General features: G+C 34.1%; 1 protein-coding gene across 16 annotated transcripts in view; it reads left to right on the top strand.

Moving 5' to 3' along the window:
• The window catches only part of LOC119081072 (probable serine/threonine-protein kinase DDB_G0278845), a 31,754-nt gene extending 4,814 nt beyond the window's left edge, over window positions 1–26,940 (top strand). Inside the window, exons 3-18 of one of the 16 annotated variants that reach the window (XM_037189809.1) lie at window positions 2,288–2,444; window positions 9,079–9,283; window positions 9,351–9,548; window positions 9,621–9,939; window positions 10,001–10,782; window positions 11,452–11,871; window positions 11,933–12,191; window positions 12,248–12,403; window positions 20,445–20,709; window positions 20,840–20,863; window positions 20,963–21,127; window positions 22,061–22,210; window positions 22,277–22,311; window positions 23,032–23,047; window positions 23,747–23,750; window positions 25,221–25,357. In XM_037189809.1, coding sequence (XP_037045704.1) covers window positions 2,337–2,444; window positions 9,079–9,283; window positions 9,351–9,548; window positions 9,621–9,939; window positions 10,001–10,782; window positions 11,452–11,871; window positions 11,933–12,191; window positions 12,248–12,403; window positions 20,445–20,709; window positions 20,840–20,863; window positions 20,963–21,127; window positions 22,061–22,210; window positions 22,277–22,311; window positions 23,032–23,047; window positions 23,747–23,749 — 3,105 coding nt within the window. In that variant the 5' untranslated portion in view covers window positions 2,288–2,336 and the 3' untranslated portion in view covers window position 23,750; window positions 25,221–25,357. Of the gene's footprint in view, window positions 1–2,287; window positions 2,445–4,632; window positions 5,075–8,807; window positions 8,933–9,078; window positions 9,284–9,350; window positions 9,549–9,620; window positions 9,940–10,000; window positions 10,783–11,451; window positions 11,872–11,932; window positions 12,192–12,247; window positions 12,404–20,444; window positions 20,710–20,839; window positions 20,864–20,962; window positions 21,128–22,060; window positions 22,211–22,276; window positions 22,312–22,394; window positions 22,897–23,031; window positions 23,048–23,746; window positions 23,751–25,220 lie in introns of those variants that run through there. The other 15 variants (XM_037189810.1, XM_037189812.1, XM_037189811.1 and 12 more) reach the window with 15 other exon arrangements.
• The last annotated feature ends 101 nt before the right edge of the window (window positions 26,941–27,041 follow it).

Raw genomic sequence — 27,041 nt, 5'->3', positions numbered from 1 at the left:
TACATGAAATCCATGGGTGCAAAGAGCCAACGAGTATAATATAAATTAGATCCAATGCACATACTTCAAATCTAAATATAAATGTTATGTGAACCTTTGACCTTATCGCAATTGCATCAAATTAGATTTGCGTTGTGATGCATGTTTATGAGCATAGTCATCACGTACGTAAAGAGCATTGCCGCACTCTTGTCTTATATTAGATTTAGGGTAAATTTCCAATATTGTTTGAATTTTATCTACAGATATATGTGTGTTAGCCTTGGGTATAGGATTCGGTACCAAATTAATGACTAGATTGCTGAAAGGTATTTACCATAGTAAAACGCATTTAATGTGTGTGTTTCCATTTGTTTTGTGTTTTATCGTATGGTATCACCAATTGAAAGGATACGTTTTATGGTCCGATCATGCATAAGGATTGTGGTGATGTGGTGAAGCTGTATAAGGCGATAATGAAAATTGTTACGATGTGTACCAAATGCTTGGGATGATTCAAAGCAGAGAAATAGCTTAGAGGACAAACTTCGATTTATGGAGTTTTTTGAATTTAGGTCAGCCTGTCCAGTCGATGTCATTAAGACAGAGATATAGACTGTATCAATGTATCATACCGTTACGATTTTTTTTAGATTAAGAGTTTGATTGTATATTGCTTGACCACGGAATAGATTTACAGCGATGTTGTATTACTGATAAGACCAAAAATGAAACAAGCAACACAACATTGTACGAATTTCGAAGTTTGATGACCATAGCTATATGATAATTTGTGAATAATTTTATGCGAAATATATGTAAACAGGCACAAACTTGTGGCCTACCATTTGAGTTACTGTTTTGATTAAATCTGTTTATATATGCAGAACAATTTTATATCAATGTCCCTTTTATCTTGATTTGCTGGTGCTTCTTTTTATTAAATTAAATTAAAAGGGCTTCCATGCACTAATTGTTATTCAGTTTTTGCAACTAACTTAGTTAGCATTTTTAAGTGTTTGTCGCTCGATGCCAATTAAACACTCGTAAAATGCAATGATCCATTTCAACGGGAACGGGAACACTATTTTTTTTCCCTGCAAATTGCGATTATTAAATGCGAATTTAGTGACGTATAAAATTTTATGACAAGTTTTTAAATTGCATTTCAGCTCCATTAATGTGGCATAATGTTTGCAATGAACAATTAAAAACCAATGAACCTATGTAAAAAAAAAGTTCGTAATGTGCAAAAGAATCATGAGAAAATATTGTATAATACGCGCTCCCTTCACGTTCGAGAGACCATTTAGGTTTCTTAGAGCTATACTTTTTGCATTAATTTACATAATTAAATTGCTGTTGGCCCAGCACTTTGTTACATGTTAATATGTTACGTAAGCACTGAATTTCCATTTATTATAAGATATTATTGTTCCATTATCAACTTAGGTAATAATATTCAAGTGGTAACGTTCTGGAATCAGCGTAACTGGGTTAAGAATCTGAAAATTATGGTGGTACGTAACTTAATCAATGCAACCAAATCAGTGGCAGAAGTGAAATTTGAATAATAAAAGGATGTCTGCACATTTAATTCGTTCGTATATAAAATACGGCTCGTCACATCGCTTGTGATATATATATATATACGAATGTACAGCATTTAGAAAGGTGAAATGTGTTAAAGTTCTAAAATAACCGATTAAGACACTCATGATGGCGGTTCATTTGAATGATTCATATTTTAAAAAAATAGTACAGGAGGACTCAAGACTCACACTAGAAATGTTTGATGTCACTGCCCTCAAGGACCTTGAAATGTATATCACATGGTTTTTGAGAGGTCGTTCACCTGCCTATGGATCAGAGCACCAACTCATCGACCTATTTTCAATATTAACTTTGGACTTACATAACAACGATCGACGAAGAAAGTAGACTTTCGTGACAAACTTTAATAACTTAATTCCATTGTGATGATAACTTAATTGCGATTGATTAAATTCAACATTTTTATATCTGACCAGACCATCTACAATTTTTTTTTTTTACATTTTTTATGGCCATTATGTGTATGTTGTGATTATTAACACGTTACAATTTTACAACATTATTGCTATAATACGCTTTGATTCGGTTAATAACGTGTATATCTGACTTCTCACGATTTGTAGTTTTATAACAGTCATTCCGAAACCATTTTTCTTATCATTGCTTCTTTGCTATGCTTGGATTTTCTACTATAAAATGTATAATATAAGCGTATAACATAAGATTAAAAAATTATGTTTCTTTTTCCTTTCAGATTTTTTTCCGCACATACTTTTCGAGTTAACTTGACGTAGAACGATTCTATGGGAAAGTGTGTTTCGAAGCAGACAGCCAATTCAAGATGGGAGTCGGGAAATTCGGATTGTATTGCTGTGTCTGAACGTAGTTTTGTACTATTGATCGAAAATGAGGTAAATTTGTGTTTTTGGAAATAAATTTTAACTTATCGTCACCGCCTATCTCGACATGATAAGAATACCATGAACGGAAATTATTTCTTTCACATTTTGTGTAACTTAATGCAGAAAATTCCCTGTCATGCTGTAGCAATACATAATCAAAAATAAATATACCCAAAAAAAAGTTCCATTATTACAACAAAAACAAATCACAACCATAATTGAAAAACAAAATTTTACTTAACGACAAAAAAAAAGTTCAATTTTCTTGTATATGTATTCACATGAGTATTAAAAAACATTAAAGAAAACCTCTCCGTTAAAAAAAGGAAACTTTGACAAAGTGAAAATCATGCAAAAGTTATCCCCATTCTACCCAGTGCTTTCATATATAAAAATATTTATGCTGACATGCTATTCTTTACGTAATAATATAGGCAAAAGCGAAAGACATATGCCCAATTTATAAGATACTCTCTCGTATATTAATACATACATATATATAAAGTCAGAGTAAGTTATGTATAGGCACCAATAAGGAAAAGGAATCACCTAAAAAATATATAGAAAAAAACTGAACGGAAAATGTATAACCTTGAAATGAAAAACTTTTCCAATATTTTCCATCGTCTTCTAAATACCATTTTGAATGTAAATACCGTTCGTATACAATCCTTAAGTTATATGTACACACCATACACACATATGTACACTTAATATTCCGTTGTTACAACGTATTAACTTCGACACAATAAAGGAGTTTTCCATAAAAAAAGAGTTCTACTTAGCCCCGCTGGCAAAATCTGACACGAAAATGTTACGTAACACATAAGAGGTGTTGATTCAACAGTGTTCCTGAAATATACTGTTTGGGAAACAATAATATCCTGGCTTATACACTAATATTATATTTGCGAACAATACGAGACATTACGAACAGCATTTTCCATTGAATGGTTTTAATGGCATAAATTGGATGATTAGGTCATTTTTCTTCGCTTTCACGAAGTAAAAAAAACGTATTTCCATAAATTATCGTACAAATTCTGCGAAAATTAATTTTGATTACCATCCGTATAATATACCTAAATCAATGTCGTGCCCCATTCTTTTTTCTTCTTCATTAAATAATTGCCTTTGTAGATGTCCTCCATCATCTTTTCAAAATTACAAATTCTCCGATGTTCACAATTTTTTTTTCGTTCTTCTCTTCTTTATCTTCAATTAAACTTAACTTAACTTACAAACAATTATTTATCCGATTGAGATAAATTTTGATTGACTACATATCCTCCAAACTCTAATATGCAAATATAAATTCCGTTTGTTCACCTAAAATGTTCCGAAAACTTTAAGCAAACTACCTTATCACATCAACTAATCATTACAGCTCAGTTGCATGTCAAACATACCCCTACTTAGTTGGGAAAAGTTCTTGAAATCAAAAGCAGCTAAAATGTCAGTAGAAAAACAAATACTCAACGAATTTCCATAATACTCAAATGTTTCACTAACTTTAAGCAGTTATGTTCAAATAAATATTTCGAAAATAAATCAAATTGTTGAGGTTCTACGCGATAATTTTTTTTTCTATATTTTGTATATTTCGTACAACCAGCTATAACATAATGACGAATGGGGATTAGCATAAATGGAATAACAAATATAGCTGTAGGTGTTCAGTTATGATTTATGTACCAGTTGACTGGGAATATTTTGTAGGTGACATTGACATTGAACTCGCAAACAGTAAAAGAAACTGAAATACTCGAGTGGATATTCTTACCGGCAGATAGTTGAAAAATTGCTTTCGAAGCTTTTCCGAGAATGAGATACTAGATGTCACTACGTGCAGTGTGCATGGTTATCGATCGTTAATGTGTAAGGGGTGGTTTTTCGTGTGGGTTGATTTCTTGATTCGACGCAGTTTGACTTGTCGGCATTTGGTAATGAATTACTAACTTTTTTTTGTCGAATTTGTTCGGATATTGTTAATTAAAGACTCGAAACTATTTCTTTTATATTTCATCGTGAAAAGATTCTAGAACAAAACTGTCCGTTTGTGGAAATTTTTAGTAGAAAAGTAGTCATTGGATTGATCGAACCCCTAAATACCACTCTGTCTTCACTTCCCCAATTCAACTCACTCAAGGCCTAGCTTTTTGGTATATTGCTTTTACGCAGTAGCTCCAAAGGGATCACTAAGAATTATCTTATCCAGTGAAAAAGTGTGAATAATTGAAAATTCTGCTGAAATAATAATAGTTTTGCCCAAAAATAAGAATCCTTCGAAGTGCAGCCAGTAACATTACCATTTGCACGTAATTTGTAATCAATTTTCGCATTTGTATTGGTTGAAAATCGAAGAACAATAATGAACTGTTTCAAGTCTCGCCGATGCGATAGAAAATCCGTCGCGTAATTTTTTTTTCTCTTTTGAATGTCGTTGTTGTCTACAATTAACGCGTTAAACTTCGATCATTTCATATAAATCTTGAAGAAAATCAGCGAATTTACCAGCACATTATTTACAGTTAAATCAGTGGCATTCATACAATATGGATGAATGCCAAAATGTAATTGCATTTGATGATTTTGATGCAATTGATGACGCAACAACAGAAAACACAACAACAAACATGGTAACTTTTAACTTACATGATTTCTATTTTACAATTTGCAACAAAAAAATGTTTTTCTTGATTGCTTCCATTTTGTCTTTTTTTGCATTTTTTTTTTAATTCGCATTCGTTAATGATGGTAGAATAGAAGTTGTGTCATTTGATCATTGCTGCAATAATGGTATTATACCCATGAAATGGTAAAATCTTTTTTCTTTCATTATAATCGGTTACATCCGATTAAAATCTTTCGCTCAGAAAAACTAGAGAGCACCGCACAGACCACTTTTTACGAAACAAGTTTTTTTTTGTTTCTATTTTTCTCATAATGAATGAACGGAAGCAATTTGCAGAATGTAGCCAACATTCCATCATAAAATCAGTTCATTTCTATTCTGTTTAATTTGACTTGAAAAACTGTGAAATGATGTGAATTTCTATCTCTGTTTGTGAAACATTACCATTTTTCAATTCATTAACGTTTTGAATATTTAATTCGACTGCTTTTTGTTCTGTTGGCATGTTGTGGCGATACGATCAGAAAGCTTTTATTTCCTACTGTTCATTATCACATTTCTTTTGAAAAATTCTGCTACACGAATCATCCGATAAATCGCAGACTAGACCGTTCACTTGCGGTCACTGTGAATCTGTTATATGTTATCGATGCTGATGACAAAAACAAACGATTTGCCTTGACTTATGTGGTTCTATATAGCAAAATGTATGATAAAACTAAAGAAGTAATAGATTTTCCAAAAAAATTTAATTTTAAAGTAATAGAAGTAATAGATTTGATAATTCTTACTATACTTGCTTGTATTTCTAAAATCCGTTCCACAGTTTCAGGCTCATTTGTATCTCGTTTCAGATGAGGTTCCGAATTCTTTAATTCGTAAATAATGAGACGGTCATGTGAACACTTTTACAATCGCCTCTTCCGAAAGAGTTTTTAATTGCTCTGAAAACTGTACATAAAAGAGTCAATTTAAATTATTTTTGAAAAGCGAGTCATATTCATCAAAATTTGAAACGAAGAAATTTCCTTTCCAACATATTATTCGCCTCGTTAACAATTCCATTTACAAGTTCACTCTACTTCATCTTAATTAAAATTAAATCGCAATATCGTATCGTGTGCCCCAAAAAATGTTGTTAGCTTAACAATATAGATCTATATAATGCATACTCTGTGTATATGTATAGGTATAAATACCAATCATGGCCCGAAAAGATCACTCACACAAATGATCGCTAAACCCATAATTTCATGGACCTATAAATAATCCAAATTTTAATTTGAGTACATTCAACTTTATTAATTCGGTAAACAACTGTATCATGCAGAGCAAGTACTTATGTAGCTTTTGTAGCATAAAAGCCGATTGGAATCAGAGTGTGATTTTTTGGCGCAGTCATAATGAATTTGATATTAGGACATGACTTTATTAATTTTGTGTTAGTTGATTCCATATGAATGGACTCCATTGGACTGTCTTTTACGTAATGAATATTTCGAATCAAATATCCCATAGAAATTAAGATGTGCTTCAACAACGATATTTGTATAGGAATGGCTGTATCTACACAGAGATCACATTCAATACAATATAGCTAAGCCCCACGACTTCGCAATGCCGTAATTCGAACATTTAGAAAATTTTTATTCAGATTTTGTGTAGAAAACAATAACATTATGTTCATTCAAATGAAAGTATACCTTTGCTACATAAATTGCTTTGAACTTTAGTGAAATGAAAAAAGAAGACTATTACAGGCATTATAAATCCACGGTAAATTAATTTGAAAAACTATGCACATTTTGGTTGTGCTTTTTATTGTGTTATTTGGTATTAACAAAAAAGTATCTGTGATGAGACCGGTACAATCAAAACATATATTATCTTTGGGTGGCATGGCATTACAAGGCATTTGTTAAATCCATGACTATGAAATGAACAATTAATTACGAATTCGGTTTTAATTATAAATAGAAATTGCTGTAGGTTTTTATGAGACAGATTAGCGTTTCTCTTTAATTTTAGTTTTATTTTAGCCGGCCATAGGCCCGATGCGGCATGTGACAGTCTGGCAAACACATTCTATCGTCATAAATATTAAAACTTGACTCTATGACATGTGACATGCCATAGAGTCAACTTTTAATATTTATGACGATAGAATGTGTATGCCAGACTGTCACACAGCCTATGATGGATATGCTAATGAAAATGAAATGGAAAGAGTTGTGCTTCTGGATTTGTCTACATAATGCTCTTCAGGGTATGGGGTCTTCTTGAGACATGGTGAGGTTAAAAACAATACCTCGACTACTTTTTTAGATAACATTAAAAATAGCAACTCTAATGTCATAAAGTGTCGATTAGACCCATCAAACTTCTCCTTAAGCTTTCACGTACGACAATCATTAACCTGTCTATTACTTCCATCAATAAAAGTATTTTCAATCGGTTGATTTCAAATCTTGCACTTCAATTTTTTTAACATACATTTTACTACTTAAAAGACCATATTATCCAGAGCTTCTCATTATTTTTGTTGTCGTTATCGATAACACATGAATAGCCGTATGTGACAGGTTAAATCTATTAGTTCTTTTACTGCTACATTAAATTTCTAAGGTGAACGCTATAAACGTTTATTAAAATATGAACATAGGTCTGTGTATCAATGGATGTAAAATCTTACACTCGTGGAATTTTGAAAACCGATACATTTTCTTTTTTTGTAAATTTTTGTAAATTTTGCATGCATTTTTATATGAACAAATCAGAAACTCAAGTAAAACAGAGAAACAGAAAATGTGTCGTTTTTCAAAATTCCGCGAGTGTAGAACAAATCAATAAGAAAAAATGTTGAATGAAAATTTAAAAAAATGGTGAAATCGGTTCAAGTGTTGTCTAGTCTTAGACCTCGCCTTCGGCATGACAAGCTCACACAGAAAACGCAATTTCCAGTACCCTCTTAAAGCAACAGTGAAAATAAAATTTCAAATAAAAACATTTTTCTATATCGATAATAAATGACCAGTCGATTCATATCATACATACAGTCCTTGTCATACTTCCATACTTTTACAATCTAAATGAACAAGATAGAAGAGCACATTTAGTTGTTATAGGACTAATAGCAAATTAAGGAAGTTGCAAAATAGATAAAGCCGGCTTAAGTCACCTAATTCAATTTTAATTGCTCATTCTCGCAGACTATCGAAGTGTTCGCAAATAATGTTTTCATCTTTTCATGCTGGTTTCTTTGCACATGCGTTGATAGTGTTAGTATATGTTACATGTTACCTTACTTACGTATAAGTAAAGTATATTGTACGTTAATGACGTTTATGACCTTGTATGTGGTACGAATTGGTTTAAGAAGCCACAAGAAGATGAAATTTTATTTGTGGTGACTTTGAATTTCATTCTTTTATGTAACTCAGTGATGATATTTACAAGATACGCCGCTTGTGTAGAATGCCTTATGAACGTATTTTACCGCACTAGTGCGATTAAGAATTTGCAAGGGTTTTTATCGATAAAAGGCACGTGATAGTTACGTCACCCTTCGATTTTCTATGATATTTGTTTGATTTTCTTCGTTGCATAAAACGTTGCACATCGCACACGATGTCTTGGCAACCTCGGTTTCGCCTCTGGTGATAAAATGCATTCATACGATGCTTGTTTCATAAATAACTATTGTGTCGTCAATATCATAAATAGGAAATCGGTTAAACACACACACATCCATAAACAATATATCCAAGTAATGACCCTGTTTGTAATGGTCCAGTGGATATAATATCTATTAAATGACAAACAATACACAATGCGCATAAATCGATCACAAATTCAGAAACATGTGAGCCATACTCGAGTGATAAGCAATTTAGTAGTGTTGTAGATAGAGAGACTCCTTTAAAATATTGTTTTTTGTTGTCGAAACAGAGTGTCGTGTTCTGCCGTCGTTTATACAACTAGTTTTAATTTGTAACATTTCGTAAATAGGGTCAATCAGAAAGCAAAAAATCTGCTAAAAAGCTGGGTCCGGAGACAAAAGGAACAGCGATGTCATTCGGATTCAAAAAGAAAATCTACACAACCAGCAAAAAGAATGGCAATTCGATCAAAGCGTCGGAAAAATTGTCTCAGGAAGAACAATTTGGACCGATAAATACGGACAATGACTGTGGTGATGATAATGGAAATCGAGGTATGGATTGCTATCATTCTTGCGAATTGTAACTTTTGTTTTACTGACCCAAGAAAAATGTTTCCAGGAGGCGTGGATGTACTTAGTGATAGAGAATCTGGACGAACGACTCCTAGATTGACACCACCGAGAAAAGAGTCGACTGGTGCACCGTACCGAAGCATACGTTTTGGTTTTAGACAAGCAAATGTCGTTCGACCCGCTTCTACGGGACTCAATCCAAAAATTACAAATTGTGACACTGCTCCCAACAACAATTTCACAAGTAAGTTGCGAGTAAAATATATGCACCGCAATGGGACGCATTTATAATTTCTAAAAAAAATTGTGCGAACAGTGAAACCTCGTTCAAAAAGTGAGTGCAGTCCATTTCGTTCAACGAGTGCAAATCAAGCGAACAACAAACAAGCATCGCGAGGCGCTGTCAATCGTGACAATCCGAAAATAAATGCGTGTTCAACATCAACGACAGTCAATATCACTTATCAACATCTACAACAACAACAACAACAGCAACATCAATCTAAGAATAAAAATATGCCAGCAATGCATCAGCATCAAACGAAGAGTGCAAACGTTCTCGACTACACAAATAAACCACCGAATGGCAGGCAACAGTTAACTATTGTCAATACGGGAATGCACACCAATGAGATGTAAGTGGAAAGTTTTGAATTTTCACTCTTTGAGTCTTTTTCATCGACCGTTTTATTGCAGTGTTCGACCGACTCCAAAGCCCGCTGAATTCGTTTCTAAATTTACCTTACACACATCGAGTCTACCACAACCTCAATATCCAGTACCAATCAGTTTGGCATCACGAAATGTAATGGACACAAAAGTGGCTAAACATGCAGCTAATACAACTCGTCGTGGATTTTTTGCCGGACGTGATATATCCAGTGATTCCGGCCTATCTGGCATGGACAGTTTGGGTCATGTTTCACCGAAACGAAATCGTAGCCGGCCACGAAACCTGGAAATGGTCATCAACGGACGGCATAAATTTGAGGTGCGCGATCTCGATGACGATTTAATGGATGAGAATGTTGTGCCATTGTCTCTACCAAAATTGCCGAGCTGTTTCAGTAGCAACAGTCAGCCGGCACCGATAAGTGGACTACATCGCAACGATGAATCGCCATCCGAATCATGCACCGACGGAATAAATTTGTCATTCAGAAAGTCATCGCTGACATCACTTAATGTGGAAAGTATTGAGGAGGAAAAGCTTTATCGCGATAATTCGATGACTGAGAAAGGTGCCAGAAACAGTACGTTTAAAGAATATTCGCCGTCGAGCAAGACCTCGTCGCCGGCTAGTTCGCGAGCGTCATGGTGCAATGCTGGTGAAAGTATGGCAATTAAGGACTGTAGTAGCATAAGTGTTAGTAGTAGTGAATCTGTGAATAACAAGGACAGTGATTGCAAGACGTTAAGTGTCGATTTACGAGAAGAGGATACGAGCATGGGAATGGCATTGGACAAGACATTGAGCTGTAAGTATTTTGTGACATTGTCGACACTGCAATGAACTTGTTTTGTGTGTGTTAGCATCGGTCTTCCTTTTCGTTCTTGTTTAACTGAGAAGTAAATTAAACGATTTATAAACGGCAAATGTATTGACATTCTTTTAAGTGTTGTCTAGTTAGGGATTGATACAAAATCTTGTACTTCAACGTTTTATACGTTTTGTGCAACAAGACAGAACACTATAGTCTAACCGTATCGTTTATTTTCGTTGCTGTCATACAAGCCGTTTCTAAAAATTTTAATTTTTTAGTCTCACCAACGCACTTCAAACATGAGTGGTACTCTAAATAGGGTACTGAAACTTGACATTGTGTCACGAAACTGTTAACACTGTAAAAAACCACTTCGTACAAAATAGCCGTGCCTATGATCACTTTTGCTTGAAGTGCGTTGTCATCACTCATAAAAACGGAAAGGAAATGCGACAGTCATCGTTTACAACAGCTGACTATGCTACGAAGCTATTATTTGTTTACATTTTATGGTTGAACTCTAGATAAGCGAACTAATGTGACGAGTACAAACCGATGAAATATGAATGTATAAAAACAGCTGTTGCAATCGGTGCTCTGAGTAGATTGCTAGTAACTGTATTGAAGAACTGAAACTAAATTGTGCTTTGTTGTTCTGCACAGCCTCGATTTCACCACCTACCTCGCTGAAAATCGACACGGGCATACTGCAACACACATTCAAAAATAACATAAACGAAGAGTTGGCGGTCGCTATCGAGGACATGAAGTTTGCGCAAATAACAGAAGCGGCCGGTGACGATCTGATCGATGATGAAACGTCACCAATTGATAGCTTGATGAGCAGCTGTGATTCCGATGAAATAATGACGAAAAAGAATAAGAAGAAGATCAACGATTCGATCAAGGAAAAGGATATCCTCGACGAGTTGCCCATTTTGGATATCAGTTGCCCATTATCACCGGTGAGCCCAACACATGCGTCGAATTCACTGTCACTGTCGGACGGAGATGTTGGACGTGATTTTCTGATTGACGATGAGATTGCCGATCAGCCAGCGCTGTGTTTCTCGGACAAACGCGGTAATATTTTCGATTATTTAAACAAAAAGATCTTTTGACACAAAAATTCGATTTTTTTTAGAAGTTGAGGCATCCAATCCGCAACTGTTTTCACTCACCGACACGCCAACACTAACGGAGAAAGGATCGTGCGCATCAAAAATACATTCTCAAGCATCCAAGGTCCACAACAATAATTCATATGCACCACAGATCAAACCACGCCAATCACTTCTCTCGCGAACTGAATCATTAGACACTCTGTCTCCGTGTGAATCTATCGCTTCCGATGATCTTATGATGGATTATGATTACAACAGCAGCGTTGACTCTCTGGACAGGTTGCCATTTTCGTTTCTAATTAACGTACAATTTTGTAACACGCATTATTCACCAGGATGTCCCAATCGATCCATGGCAGTGTGTCTGCATTACATTCTTTAGACCATTCTCAATTGCTGTGCGAATTGGATGCCAAAGGACAAAATGATACGATGAAAGAATGGAATTCGTTATTTAAGACTGCTCGTATGTTGAACCGTGATTCGATGACGTAAGTTTCTTTTTGTATCAATTGCATGCCATTGAGTGCTCAATCGAGCAACAAATTTTGCGTCGAAAGACGATGTGGCATATACGGATGTGTTTACATCTTGATCAGATATGCACATCGTTTTTATCTCGTGTTTATAGATAAAGCAGAAGAGAAAGAGCACTTCGCTCTCGATATTCGTATGTAGCTCTCAGTGTTTCTTGAAGCCGCATTTGCAATGTTTCCTTATATATTTATCCAAGCCTAATGTCAACAATTATTTTTTGTGTTTAAAAAAATTAATTGCAAATGCCATTCGAACGCATCACACTTGTTCGTATAGCCAAATGAGAATGACGTAAATATAAATAGCTCATCGAGTACCATACACACACACGATGATGTTTGCGATATCAGAGTTATTTTGCATATGGAACTAAATTTTAAAGAGGCCTAAAAGAACGTCCATCGTTTCGTTTTTCTTATTATGTAAACAGTCGATTTACATGAAACGGTTCGCTCGCTTTGCATGATAATATTTACGATGCTAAGTACAGAAAAAAAAACGTTTCGCAAGTCTTTATGGAGTTAGTTTTCGTAGCAGACAATCATTTGCATCGCATGTTAACAGACTCTAAATAACAACTAAACTTTGCATAGAATAATAAATGCGGATATCAAGCTGTTAGTCACCGTGTTACCAACTAAGGAGTTCCATATAACTGGGAACGAAAATCTAACATCGTTAGATGAGGCTGAAGATGCGATGTTATCTCTCTTGTCAGCATTATTACTGATAGGTCTGGTATTTTCTATTCAATTATAGCAGTAGCTAGATTAAATTTCCATCCACGAACAATTATTTCCACTACACCTATACGTACAAAATCGTGACCGAAGAAATTTATTTTCGTTTTTTGAATTGATAAATCGATATTCCCAAACGGAAAACCGTTCTATTTATTCTCGTAACATTTTTTTTAACTCAAATAATTCGTTCGAAATTCGTTCGCATTACAGCAGTAACATCTTTGAGTTACATTTACCGTATACTCGTTTAAAATCTGAGAAACGTTACAAAACTAATAAAATGAAGCATAATTGTCATCATTATCTTAGTGAGTTCTCTCGTGAATACGTGATTTTTTCCACTTTCGATAAATTTAGACTAAAAAGTAAGGGGTCGTTCACAAATAACGTCACACTACACAAAATTTGTTAGAATCGTCATATTTTCTTGAACGCGTCATTTATGAACTTATCTGTGAATTCATTCCCCGGCTGCAAGAATACCAACGAAAGATAAAGTTATCGAATTGTAATTTCCATCGTTTGCAAGGCAATTTCAATGCCACATGCAATTTCGACTTATTAATATTATCGGGATGGGATGGCTCAGTGGTTACGTACTAGCCTTCCACCAAAATGATCCGGGTTCGATTCCCGTGACAGACAAATTCCGCATGGAATTTTTCTAGCGATTATATCGCATTGGTAACGTCCTAAGTTCACTCAAGCTTCATAATTTGGGTAGTTGCGGTGTGTTTGGTGGCTGCAACGATGTACACACTGAATGAATCGTATGACGTAACCCAAATACGATGAATTTGTGTACATATGTCTAGCCTACATTAAGGCGAGATATCAATTTCACACCTAACTTTCCTCAGAGAGTAATTACATACTTCGAGGCGTGGTTCGGAAGTCACGTAAAGCCGGTGGTCCAGACTGAACTTGTAATTGGCTGTAAAAGGCTGTTAGAACGGTCTCAAAACCAACAAATAAATAAATAAATTATCATGTTAAGTGCGATAATAAATATTATGCACGTATGACAAAGCGGTCGAGGCTTGCCGAGATGGCTTGTCATACGTGCATATTCTTTTTTATCGCATAAGCGAAAACGAGACAACAAGATATGCGAATGACACTTTGACAATTTACAGAAGTATAATGTTTGTTTATATATCCTAGGTGAATAATTTTTTCGGGGAATCACACCGCGTTATGCGATAAATTAGATTAAAATCGCATTTAACAATGGAAATTATATACTGATTTGCACACATAAAATTACCCATTTTGGTTACTTCTCTCTCTGGTTGATCTCTCTTTTTCCATATAAAACAGCATGGTAAAAGAGGCACGGAGAAACGGAGAACAGCTGAGACAACGAAAATAAGTAGATTCTTATGTGTGCAGAACAGTAATTCCGTAACAGTGAAAAAATTAAGATTGTGAAAAACATTCGAACCAAACTTTCTTAGGTCATTTCAGGCACAAGGTTGTATACTGTTGAGGAGGTAGCGTCAAAACCCATTTTATTAGATGAATGCCGCTGACATACCACATCAAAAAATTCACCACATCACCACGGTAACGATAAGCATAGGTGGATTTTTTGTTTGTTTTTTGTTGCGCAATTAAATCGACGTATTATCTCCTACAGTATGCAGACTTGAGTAAGCAGCCAATATACGATATCTCTCTTATGTCAATTTCAAGTTGAATCTTACACATTTCCCTAATTACCGACGCTACTACTTCTTTCGATCTAAAAATTTGGACAAATTCTGTTACTGCACTAGTTGAGCCATATAACTATGCGTTTTGCTATATAGAACGTCATCAGGCAGAGTTCATATTGTTGGGGTCGATAACATATTTATATAGATTCTTGACCGTGAGACTCTCTTCGTGCTGTTTCTTCAATGACGTCTAGCGATGCTAATACGTTTTTCGACAACGTGACCATTCAACCCTTTATCCCGAACTATGTAAACTATTTGACATAGCGGCTAACGATCTGATTGTATTATGAGGCATAAGAAAGTTCACTTTTCGCAGCGCCGTTGAAGAAACTCCACTTTTCATCTTTTTGTCTCTAGTCATGTAAATTACTATTTCGTGTGAATGTTTGATCCGAGGCGGAGCCGATGTCAATAAGCACCCGAAAACGTGACTTTTCATTTTTATTTCGAGTTACGCAATGGATTTTATATGCTGACAGCGTCGAAAATAGTGCTTGTAGCAGGAAAAGTTCGGTTTTCGACGCATGTAGCATGTAAAGAATATTGTTCCGGACTAAATGAAAGTGAAACAAAAAAAAAACACCTCAGGCACAAATGGTAAACATTTTTTACTTGCAGTTACTCATATCAAATCGATCATTAATTCGCCATTAAAACTATGAACCTTCAATTAGTTTTTTAATTCCTTTTCCGTTTGCAATCGAAAATTGCAAGCATTTATAAAATTGTGACAATTAAAATCCGATTTCAAAGAAGTTATTTTTCTATTTGAAAACATTTTGTTCTTCAATGTAAAATCATAATAATTACAAAATGTTTACTCTATCAAAACGCATTACTACAACATGATTCAGGTGGCAATCAAAACCGTTGAAATGGAACGAAACGGAAAGTGTAATCGACCTAACAGTGGTAGTGGAATTCTAGTTTTCGTATTTTTACCGAAAACATTTTTTCCGATTATTTTTTATGCAAAATAGCCTTCCAATTTTTTCAACGTCAATATCATTTAATTGCCTAATTATTATATTACCCGCTAACAATTTCTAATTAACTCCGACATATGCTGGCATTATTTCCATAAAATTATTTATTTTCTTGCAAAAAGAAATATTAAACTGGGAGAATGTGAGAAAACACAAAATAAAAAAAAATGAGAAAACACGAATCCCTCAACAGAAAACATTGTTATGGTGATTTGTTGATGTTTCCATGACTCGGTTTAGTTTGCTTCAGATAGCCAATTCGAAGCCATTGTATTGTATTTGCTATGAACTCCGTACAGTTGTGACGTATATTCAGTGCGATTTTTTACATTTTTTTTTGTTAAAACAAAGAAATCTTGCGGTATAATATTATGGCAATCATTACTGTAGTATGCACCGTGTGTCGTTGTTCGCTGTTTGACGCTTATCTCTGTGATGATTAATATATTGTCGTATGATAATAAACGTATCTCGAATTAATTCGGTTCAAATTAAATAGTAAATAAAAATTGTCAAAAAAGTGGATCGTGTTGGTAAATAATACACGTCTCAGTTTTTTTCTTTTATTTAAAATAAGAACCTCTATATGCGAACAAGACCTTGAAATTCAAGACTATTGCCTCATATATTAAACAAACATTAAGTTTACATCATTTTATGGACTAATGTGCGTGTAAGAAATCGAAGAAAGCAATTAAACTAGCCAGTTGTAGTGTTAGCCGTTTATATACGGATTAAAATTGGTTAAGTGCAGAGAGAAAGGAAAACGCATTCTTAAACTTCTGTTCTTCTGTTCATCTGATCATCATCCATCTGGTATGCAATGATGGCGGATATCGAAGCAAACAATCAGACCACAAACAATAATGGGTAAATATGGAAACGAATACACGGAAATTCTCTAATTTGTCGTCGTTATTTAATCGCGTTGGTAATCCGATAGCTTTCAGTTATGACTTTTATCCTTATAGTGCTGTCGGTATATTTTTTGTCTTTCTATGGCTTCGTCTTATTTTTCGATACATGATTTCGTTTCATAATACAAATGACCACAACTGATGTGTGGTATTGTGTTTCATGGTGAAGAATTTATGATGGAATATGAGGCAAGGTTACCCATTGAATGCAACTAATTCAAGTCAAATTCAGAAAACTGTGAGAATTTTAAGCTATCGAACTTGTGTTGTCGTAGACTCATCTGTAACTGGTTTCCGAAAGTAAGATAATGTTCTGACTCAACGTTAAAATAATAATTTAAAACGTTACAACGTTACAATGTCTTCCTGGAATTCTAAAACAGACCAACAGAGGGACTATACTCTAAGACGTTATAACAGTTAAGAGCGATGGACCCTTTCCCAATTTGTAGCCGACATTTAGGCGGAAAAACATTCACTTTTTGATGAGGAAAAATTGGTTTGTGGGTGATAACTTAACCCACTTGGAGAAACATGTTCAAATTACATAAATTTACACAACCTGAAAAGTAAAGGTGTCTCCAAGTGGGATAGGTTATCACCCAGAAACCAATTTTTCCTTTAAAAGTGAAGTTTTGCGTGCTTTAATGATTTTACTTTTCAAAAAAAGATTTTACTTCAGAGAAATTATCAAAAAATGAATGTTTTTCCGCCTAAATGTAGGCCACAAATTTAGAAAGGGTTCACAAACCAATTTTTCGTTTTAAAATAACACATTCTTGCGTTCTTCAATGGTTTTACTTTTTCAAAAAAAGATTGTGGTTGAGAGAAATCATCAAAAGACGAGTATTTTACTGTCTAAATGTAGGCTACAAATTTACTAGGGGTCCGTTGCTCTTAAATTGACCCAAAAACTAAAAAGTCAATATGCGGGCAAATTTGCTTACTCACGAGAGGGAAGTTTGTGTATGTAGCCGAAGGCGAGGGATATAATCCCCAGAGTGACTTTGCCTACGTATATCAATGCGAAGGAGACCTAATTCAAAATTTTCTTTCACTCTTCTGTCAAGTTTGACAGTACAACAAAAGAAAAATACAAGCAAATTCCCCGCAGGTTAGGTTGGTATTATATTTTCACTAGTTAGTAAAACACTTTTACTATGCTGGTGCATGTAATAAGGCTATTACATGTATAGGCAATAGCCTTTACATCACTCGCATAGTAAAACGTCGTACTACACACGGAAAATAAAGTGATATCTCGTATCACGATGAGGAAATGTACCTCGGGCTAAAGCCCTCGGTTACTTTTACTCATCTGGATACGAGATATCACTTTACTTCCCTTGCATAGTAATGTACTATTTCACTGTCGCATACAGTTATGTAAAGTGCACTTTACTGCGAGCTGACATGTAAAAGTCATTTCATATTGCATATTTCATGTATAGTCTACAGTAATATTAGACTTATTAAGTCAGCTTCTGAGTTACAATGCATTTGCGTAATACAGCATTCATTTCGCCTGACAATTACGTATGGTTGTTCTTGTAAATTTTTGTTACCTCAGCGTATTATTAACATTGACAAGATTGCACTCAGCGTGATTATACGAAAATGTGACGCATTTGGCGTGAGTGGGAGCATAGCAATTTGTAGATATGACAATGTTTTTCATATAAATTGATATGGTAGTACGTTATTGCACCTAAATATGGTATATGTACGCTCTGAAAAGATTTGAATGTCAATCAACAACTTTGTTAAAAAAAAAATTGTTTTGATCGATACAAGCAAAGAATTGTTGCGTCGATGGTCTTTTTTACCTCCTACGACAGATCTATCGTACTTCTTGTTTTTCTGTTTTTTTTATTGGTTTTTCGTTCTACGTTATAGCTAAATTTCCGGATGTCTTTTCAATTATTTAATTACTTTTTATGAACAGAGTTTGGTCTAAAAATATTCCCCAACAACGTCTTTTCGTTTTTCAGCCTTATTAGTTATTCAAAAATATGATTTATGTGTAAAACACCCTTTATTTGTTCCTTGTGAAGGTATGCTAATTATAGTCCAGTGAAAAAACGTGACTGAACTAAGAAATTAGTCTGTTTCTTATTGTAGAAAGGCCGTCAATCCACCACTTTCTCTCCCTGACAATTTTTTATATAAAAGAGTTGTTTTGGTTGAGAGTCACTTAAGTGCAAGTCGGTTGGATCAATATTTTAAAGTAAGAATGATGGGTTCATTACGTCGGAATGGGTTGACAAATTAAGGCTCACAAATAAGTTCAAAGTTTGTCAATTGGTGCAACAGCCAATTTCATAAGCGACAAGCATATCACGCTATTATTATTAAATCTATTACTTCCTTTGTTTCAAGTTTAGTCTCTAGTGTAATACACAATCTTTTACTTCATTTCTTCAATGCTAAATTTATGGTACCTTAAAGGTTCAAATATACTGATATTCATAGACTACCAAGCACTAAAAGCTCCACACAAATTTGTCATTTATACCATCTACATTCCTATACGTTGTAATAGTGAGACGCAAATTTTCCCCTATTTTCCCATTGTAACAGAATGTACATTTTGAATGTATGAGAAAGAGAGCAGCTATTATTTCTCTCATGCTGTATACCGTTAAGTTCGTGAAGGCATTTCTTCAGTTAACAGCACCGAGTGTATAAGTGCGAAGCGTTTTCGTTGACAGTAAATTGGGAAAAATCAATTTTCCATGTTTTGAAATGAAAGATGAATCTGAAATAACTTGACTTTTGTATCATGAATATCATGAATCATAAAAAAAGTGAATTTATTGTATTCCATTGTAATTGTGATTGCTAAAAAAACTGTGGTGATGCCGTCATGTAGTTCCATTCATAATCTAATATAAACTACTGGGCGTATTACAACGATTGTTTGCCGAATGAGGCATATTGCAAAATAGCTAAAATGTCAATATTCTTATCGAATTATTTTTTATCGCAAATTCAACTGTTGATGAGTGCCATTATTTCTAATTCGAACATTATATTATTACCAGATGCCTAATTCGTTCATGCAAGCTTTGAAAATAGAAAGCTTGACAGATTGGAGATAAATTGCAATGAAATTGAAATCATTGAATCTCACCTTCGAAACGATGAAAAACTTCCACAAGAAATCGATAATCCATCGCGTGAGAATTAAGATGCAATGAAAATTGCATCAAACTTTATATTTTAATTAAACTACCGAGTGTATGTGTATGTGTGTTCGGTTAAGATGAACATTTAGTTAGCTCATTAAAAATTGAAATTGAAACAGATAAAATTAGAAAAAATATTTTTTTATATAAAAAGACCTTGTTGCCTCGAAACACTTTAACTGATAGTTAACTATGAATGCGGCTAATACTTTAGTCGGTGCCAGAAGAATGAAAACTGATTTATGTACAGAGAATGTGGTTGTGCATACGAACTTTGCCAATCGTTCTCACTCCAGTTCTCCTATACTTGGCAGACACGGTGTCAGTACTCCATCGAATACCGTCAGCAACAGGTTTTGCAGATTATTTGAATAATAAACGAGATAATTTCACCGGCCACTGTTCCATTAAATAACAGAAAAAAAAACTTTTGTTTTCAGATCTCATCTTCCAGCCCGAGCAACACGTCTCCTGAATCGTTCTCGTGTGCAACAAAGCAATGCCGGTTCCGACAGTCCCCGGTCGTTAGACAGTTTCCATCGGCGAACATCATCGAATCGTCCTTCACCGCAAATGACCCGTGACTCAAACGGTTCGCTAGATGACAATATAAGTGTACAGAATGAATCGATGCGGAATGTTATGTTAGACGATTTACTGGACTTTAAGAAGCAGTTGATTCGTTTGCGTAATGTTTTGCAAGAGGTGGGAAATTTGGTAGTTTGGCGTGATTGCATGCAACTGACTTTTACGTTTTTGAAAGATTTTGCTAATTTTTTTTTTGGTCTTTATTTTATGTTCGTTTTTTTTTGGTTGATTTTTACGACAAACACAGCCGGAAGGAGAAGATTTGACGAGTGTACGTTTTTATTTCTTTTATTTTTGTTTGATTTTCTTAATACGAAAAATGAATTTTCCACCATTCGGCGATCTCACCACCCTAATTACTAATTTTCAGACGGACACTCTCAACCCATTTGAAATTAATGGGCAATTCTATGGTTCCGGTGAGCTGAATAACGACATTTATATTGAAAACAAAGATCTCTACAACTACTCAAAAGCACAAGACGATGCAAAGCAGGAGCTACTAGACCTTCGAAGACAGGTTGTTTACCTTCAGGTATTTGCACGTTTTCCCGTTTTTATTATTTTATTATTTAACCTATAATACGAATCTATGAATTATTTTCAATTTGATTCCAATTCTTTACTCTTTTGGGTTATTTTCCGGATGATTGAGAATCCATTTCTCGCTCCAAATGTTATGTTCTTTTTGTGGGTAGACATATGAAGACGAAATACTAAAAATTCGATTAAATCAATTCGGAAAATCGTAAAATCAAAATTTTATTGACAGAGGTTGAAGAACGCGAGAACCTTCGGAGCTGTCTTCTTAATTGCTGTATTTGTTTCGTCTTCACCATATTAAATATTTAGCTAATTTGAGTCGATTTTGGATTTTTTGTTAACTAACTTACTTTGCCTTTTTCTGATTTATTAGTACGGAAAATTAATGCTTCTCTACCGTACCTTAACCAATCAAATTTAGTGGTTTTTACTCAAATATTAATTCAAAAAAGGCCCTTCAAAAGTCACATACGATATTCCGTTGGAAATAATTTGAAATCTACAGTGCTTTACTACAGCAGCATTCACCTCTCGTTCACATATACTCACTCTTTCAGTATGATAGTAAACAAGCAAAACGGAAGATAAACTGTGTCTTTGCTACACACCTACGTGTCATATACGCACATAGATTGTGAAAACAATCCGTGCAGTTTATCGTAGGATTACTACCATACCAAGTGTGTGCGCTTATGGACCAGATAGTGAATTCAGCCGGAGAGAAGACTGCACGTCTCGAATAGGAAACGACAGTATGTGCTACTGAAGAGTCAAGACTTTGTTTTTGATGGATTTTAGAATAGATTTACCGTATTTTCCGAACTAGTTTCCTCACTAATATTTAATCGATGTTCATTTCTCGTTTAAATTTGCGTCATACAACGTATTTGCAGTCTCATGGTTTGTTGTCTTTCAAATTTTTCAGAGTCAAATTGATGACAAAGATCGGACGATTAAAATTCAACAAAATCAGATCGATAAATTGGAAAAGGATGTGGTGAAATTAGTTTCGGGAACGGGACCTCAGCCGACACAAAATGTTGATACAACCAATACCGCCACACAAACGGATAGGGTGAGTTTTTAAACAGCTACAAGAAAACGGAACATTTTTTTAGAAACATTTTCTTCTCAATTCCAGTTACGGCCGCTATCAATTGGTCAAGATGGATCGAGGTATGTGTACTAAATTTACATATTTTCTTTTGTTCCGGAAATTGTCTGACAACAAATTTTTTTGTGTCTTTCTCACATTCCAGAATCATTATCTCTGTACAATCAATTCTCTCACAATTTAGTTCGAAATTAATTAGCGTCTATTCGATGGTTCATTTCCCATTCGATATTCGAGACATTTTGTCACGGATAGTTTTCAATCGGTTACCAATGTCCATACCGAACCATCAATATTTGTGTAGGTTGTCGGATTCAATTGTCGACATTTTGTCCCGGAGGTCTTTCAATCGGTTACAAATGTTCATACCGAACCATCAATACTTGTGTAGGCTGTCGGAGCCAATTATCGAAAAAGTTTTTTCGATTTATCGAAAGTTAATTCTTGTAAAGTCATTTGTGGTATCAAAGTTCATTGATTCAGCAACAGTTTCTGAATTATCTGCAATGCATACAAGCATTCACAATAATACATTTGTATTGTTTCACACGATGTATCGTCGACTGAATTTTTAATTGATTTTCTTCTTTTTTACAATAATTTTCGTTTTGCTTATATTTCACGCTGCTTGTTTCATTTAATGAAACAATGGAATATTAAAATTTAATTAAAAAATTCATTTTTTAACTTAAAAAAAAATCATAAAATAAATCATCCGCTCATGATATACATAATCATGTCAACAACAAACAAAAAAAATCTTCAACAATGAAAAATATTAGACTGCAATTGGGCCAGGTACATTTTTGTGATTGCATCTTTTCGATTGTAGTGTTGTGTGGCATCAATGTCATTTGTATAATTTATATTTTAATGTCTTGTTTGGACAATAACGATTGTTGTTCATCCAGTCGCTAAAAAACAGCTTTAAATCAAACTTCAATTACACCTGTTACAGACGGCTGTCATCTGTTATCGGCAACGACAGCAAGAATAAACGACAAGCTCTGACTGATGAGGTTTTATATAGCAAAAAGAATGTTCAAAACAATGAAGTAAAAGATTTCTGAAATCAATATATGAAAATCTTGGATTAAATGAAGTAATAGATCAGATCGTAAAACTGTTAATATGCTTGCCGTCTGTGACAGGTTAACACACACAAAAAATTATATTTTTGTGATAAGGATTGTGATAACTATAAAAGAAAAAGAAATTTATTTATCAATTTATATAAAATCTATAGTGCATTAGTTTAGTCGATAAGCATATTTTTATGATTGTGAGGGACCTTAAAATTTATTTGGCATTGTATCTGTAATGCAACAATAAATTTCTCGACTTTCTTGTGATAATTTTTTTTTTGTAGTGACTAACTTGAATCTAGAGTTTTTGAGTTTTTTGTTTAATTTTTTTTTTCTTTAAATTTATCTGCTATGAAACAAATTGAATAAAATTAAAATTAATTAATTTTTCATGCTGCTCTCGCGTATTCAGTAAGGTAATTTTTTCTGCTAAAACAACTTAGAAAAACTAAACGTTAGAAATGTTTCTACTTTTAAGCGAAAAATTCCACAAGTTTTTCTTTGTCTTCGAAGTACTTGATTTAGAATTTGTACATAAAACTCGCACTAAATCTAGTCAAAGCTTTGATATAGTGTTTCTGGGTCGAAGATATAGAGGAAAATAATCGATTGGTTTTGTCGGCATGTGTAAGAGGCTAGCGGAAGCAACTGAATATGATCAGTCCACTCTGACCTGTGACAGCCGCTAGTTCTCGAGGTCGAAACAGCTTTTCATTTTTCTTTTTGCCACTTTACGTGGTGTGTTCAAAATTGGTATGTACGAAATAATCGAACGGTTTTGTCGTCTGTATGTTTGTCAAAAATATAATTTAACATGACGCTACATTTTCATCAGAGAATATCCAATCGTGGACAAAAAGTAGTCAGATTTAGGTCAACTTGAATGAATTTTTCGAGAGAGAGAGAGAGAGAGAGAGAGAGAGAAGTGAAATTCAATATGTTTTATGTTTTGGGAGGCGTTGTTTGTAAATGATTCCACACAAAATTTATTTAACAAATGAAAACCTAGATTTTGTGTTCTTGTTCAGAGCTAACCAAAATTCATAAAATCAACTCTAGATTTTCATTTGTTTAACGAAATGCTTGTGTAAGTGAAATTTCCTTTTTTCTTCTTGTACTTCTCAAAAAATTGTCCCTAAATTACTCATTATAATAGCTTTCCCATCTAAGATTGGATATGTGTCCTAACCAGGTCCTTTTTTTGAAGGAAAAAAATTTCCGAATTCCTTAATTGCTTATACAACTCCAAATTACCTCGACCTTGAAGTTAAATAACTAGAGAAGAATTGAGGGGAAAAAGTTTATTAGACCAGAACTCAGGTATTTCCATCAATTCAACCGCTTATAGCGCAATAGAAGGAGAATCATTTCATTGTCCCAATTAATTAATTTAGCCATTTCTAGTTTAACTTGAATGTTAAATGTAGATTTGTAGTTTGGGAGAAAACAGAAAACGTTCATACGTTGAGGGGTTATTTGTACAGAATTTCTGAGTAATATATGGGAATATCTGTGAATGAATTGAACGTTGGTGTAGCAGTTTTCAAATGATACTTTTGTTGTTGATTCGTACAGTCTTTAACATTTCAAATGTCTCACTGTCAAATGTTTCTGAGAATTTCATTGTGTCATTGCGAATTCACAATGACATTCTTTGAAAAAAATGACAGTGAGACATTTGAAATGTTAAAGCCTGTACTGTTGAAAAACGGAAATTATATTTAGCGATAATAATTAATTCTGCCGCTTCTTCGCTACCCTAGCCAATTTTTTTTTTATCGTTGAAAATGCATTTAGTAAATTCGTTCGTATTGTGTCGTAAATAACAATAAGCGAAAAATTTATTGAGCCGTTTTTTGCTAATTAAAATTTAATTCAATTTACAGCAGGCTTGAAGACGAAGATTATGCTGCAAAAGAACCAACCAATTTACCCATCAAGCAAACACTTACAAACGGTTCGTCCAATCAATTTTCTCTCAAACGAATGCTTTACCCATCAGTCAAAACAATGGGAACTACAGTGGTTACGCATCACCAATCAAATATTGCACCAAAATCAAATGGCAACGTCGGCAATAATCATTTACAACAGCCGGAAAAAGTAATCTCCCGACGCATACCGCGATTGGTCAGATCACCGAACGTCGACGATCATAACAATAATAATAACCTGCTGAACGACATCACATCGTACAAAAATGGACTGAATGGTTACAACAATAACAACAACAACGCTACGAACGGGAAAGAAAGCCATTTGAAATTACTCGGCCATCCCAATAGCCTGCCAAATGGTGATGTGAACGAAAAATCACCGAAACTGTTGCGGATCAGAAACTCTAGCATTTTAAAATCGCCGAATTTTCGAACGCGGGTGACGAACGGTGATTTTCCGTAATTTCTTTTTTTTTCGATTTGATGTGAAAGCAGGTCCTTGCAACATGTTAGTGTAATTTGACATACGTTCCTATTTGTTTTAAGTTTATTGTGAATAATTGGACGTTTAATTGAACGACGAATAATAAGCATTTCAATGGGAGAGGTATACAGGCGACGAAATGTCAACTCTGGCCTTTTATTTATTTTTTATTTGTGAACTCACTTGACTATTGATTATATCCATTCAAGAAACAATTTTCCTCTGTTTTTGAATCATCAGTTTGTAACTTTAATTTTCAAATAAAGGACAAAAGGAACGAAAAGACATCTTTTCAACACATCATCTCTGATGATTCATCGGTTATCGACATCGACGACGGAAATATAAATAATGGGACCTCTAGCTAACGTCGTCTTACATAGCAAAATACATGTTAAAACAAATGAAGTGAAAGATTTGAATTCAATCAATTGAAAATACTAAGATCGAATCGAGTAATAGAATTCGATTGGGCAATTCCTTTCAGTTCATTCATTCATTTCAAATATTAGTGGCTATTACAGTACATTTTGATGAGTACAAATCCTTTAAGGTTGACACTGTCGGCTGAGAGATGAGGAAATTTCCACTCGACGGATTTTGATTGTGCAGCGAATGATGTCAGGACTACGGTGGAGTAACTTTGTTTCTCAATCAGACTAATATCTGGCGATCGATAAAACCTTGAACAAATGACATGATCAGTTAAGTTAAAACTTCTTGCAAAGTCTATCGCTCTGTTGTATCCGATTGAAAAACTACGTTATAGGAGTTACGACGTCAAGCAGTGGACAAATATGTTGAGTGAAAATTTAATTTATTTTTCAGTTGTCATCAGTTCTCAGTGAAATGAAAGGAATTGCCCTGAACTTATTGTAATGATAGGTATGCTTGGCCATCTGTGAAAGGCTAAATATAAATTGAATAAATAATCTGAACGTGCAATGGAAGATTTGAATTCACAATTTTCGAATTTTCGTCTTTTTCTAAATAAAATTTGGGATAATAAAATCGTTTCTAGGACAAACGATACAGAGCTGAATGAATTTAATTAAATAAATTAATTAAGAAAATAGTATTACCGCAATGAAGGCTTTAGAAAAGTGGAAGAAAATTAATATATTTGACCTTTATTTATTTATCATTGTTGTCATATACATGCATTACAAAATAAATAAATTAAAATTAAAAAAAAAACTTTTTCTTCATCAAAAACTGATATTCAATTGATCTTCAAATCAAAATCAAATCGACTCTGCTATTTTCGACTCCCACCTTCAATGGAT

Source organism: Bradysia coprophila, unplaced genomic scaffold (assembly GCF_014529535.1).
Source record: "Bradysia coprophila strain Holo2 unplaced genomic scaffold, BU_Bcop_v1 contig_350, whole genome shotgun sequence".
NCBI lineage: Eukaryota > Metazoa > Arthropoda > Insecta > Diptera > Sciaridae > Bradysia > Bradysia coprophila.
The sequence above is the reverse complement of the archived record's forward strand: the minus strand, read 5'-3'. Positions and strand labels throughout refer to the sequence as shown.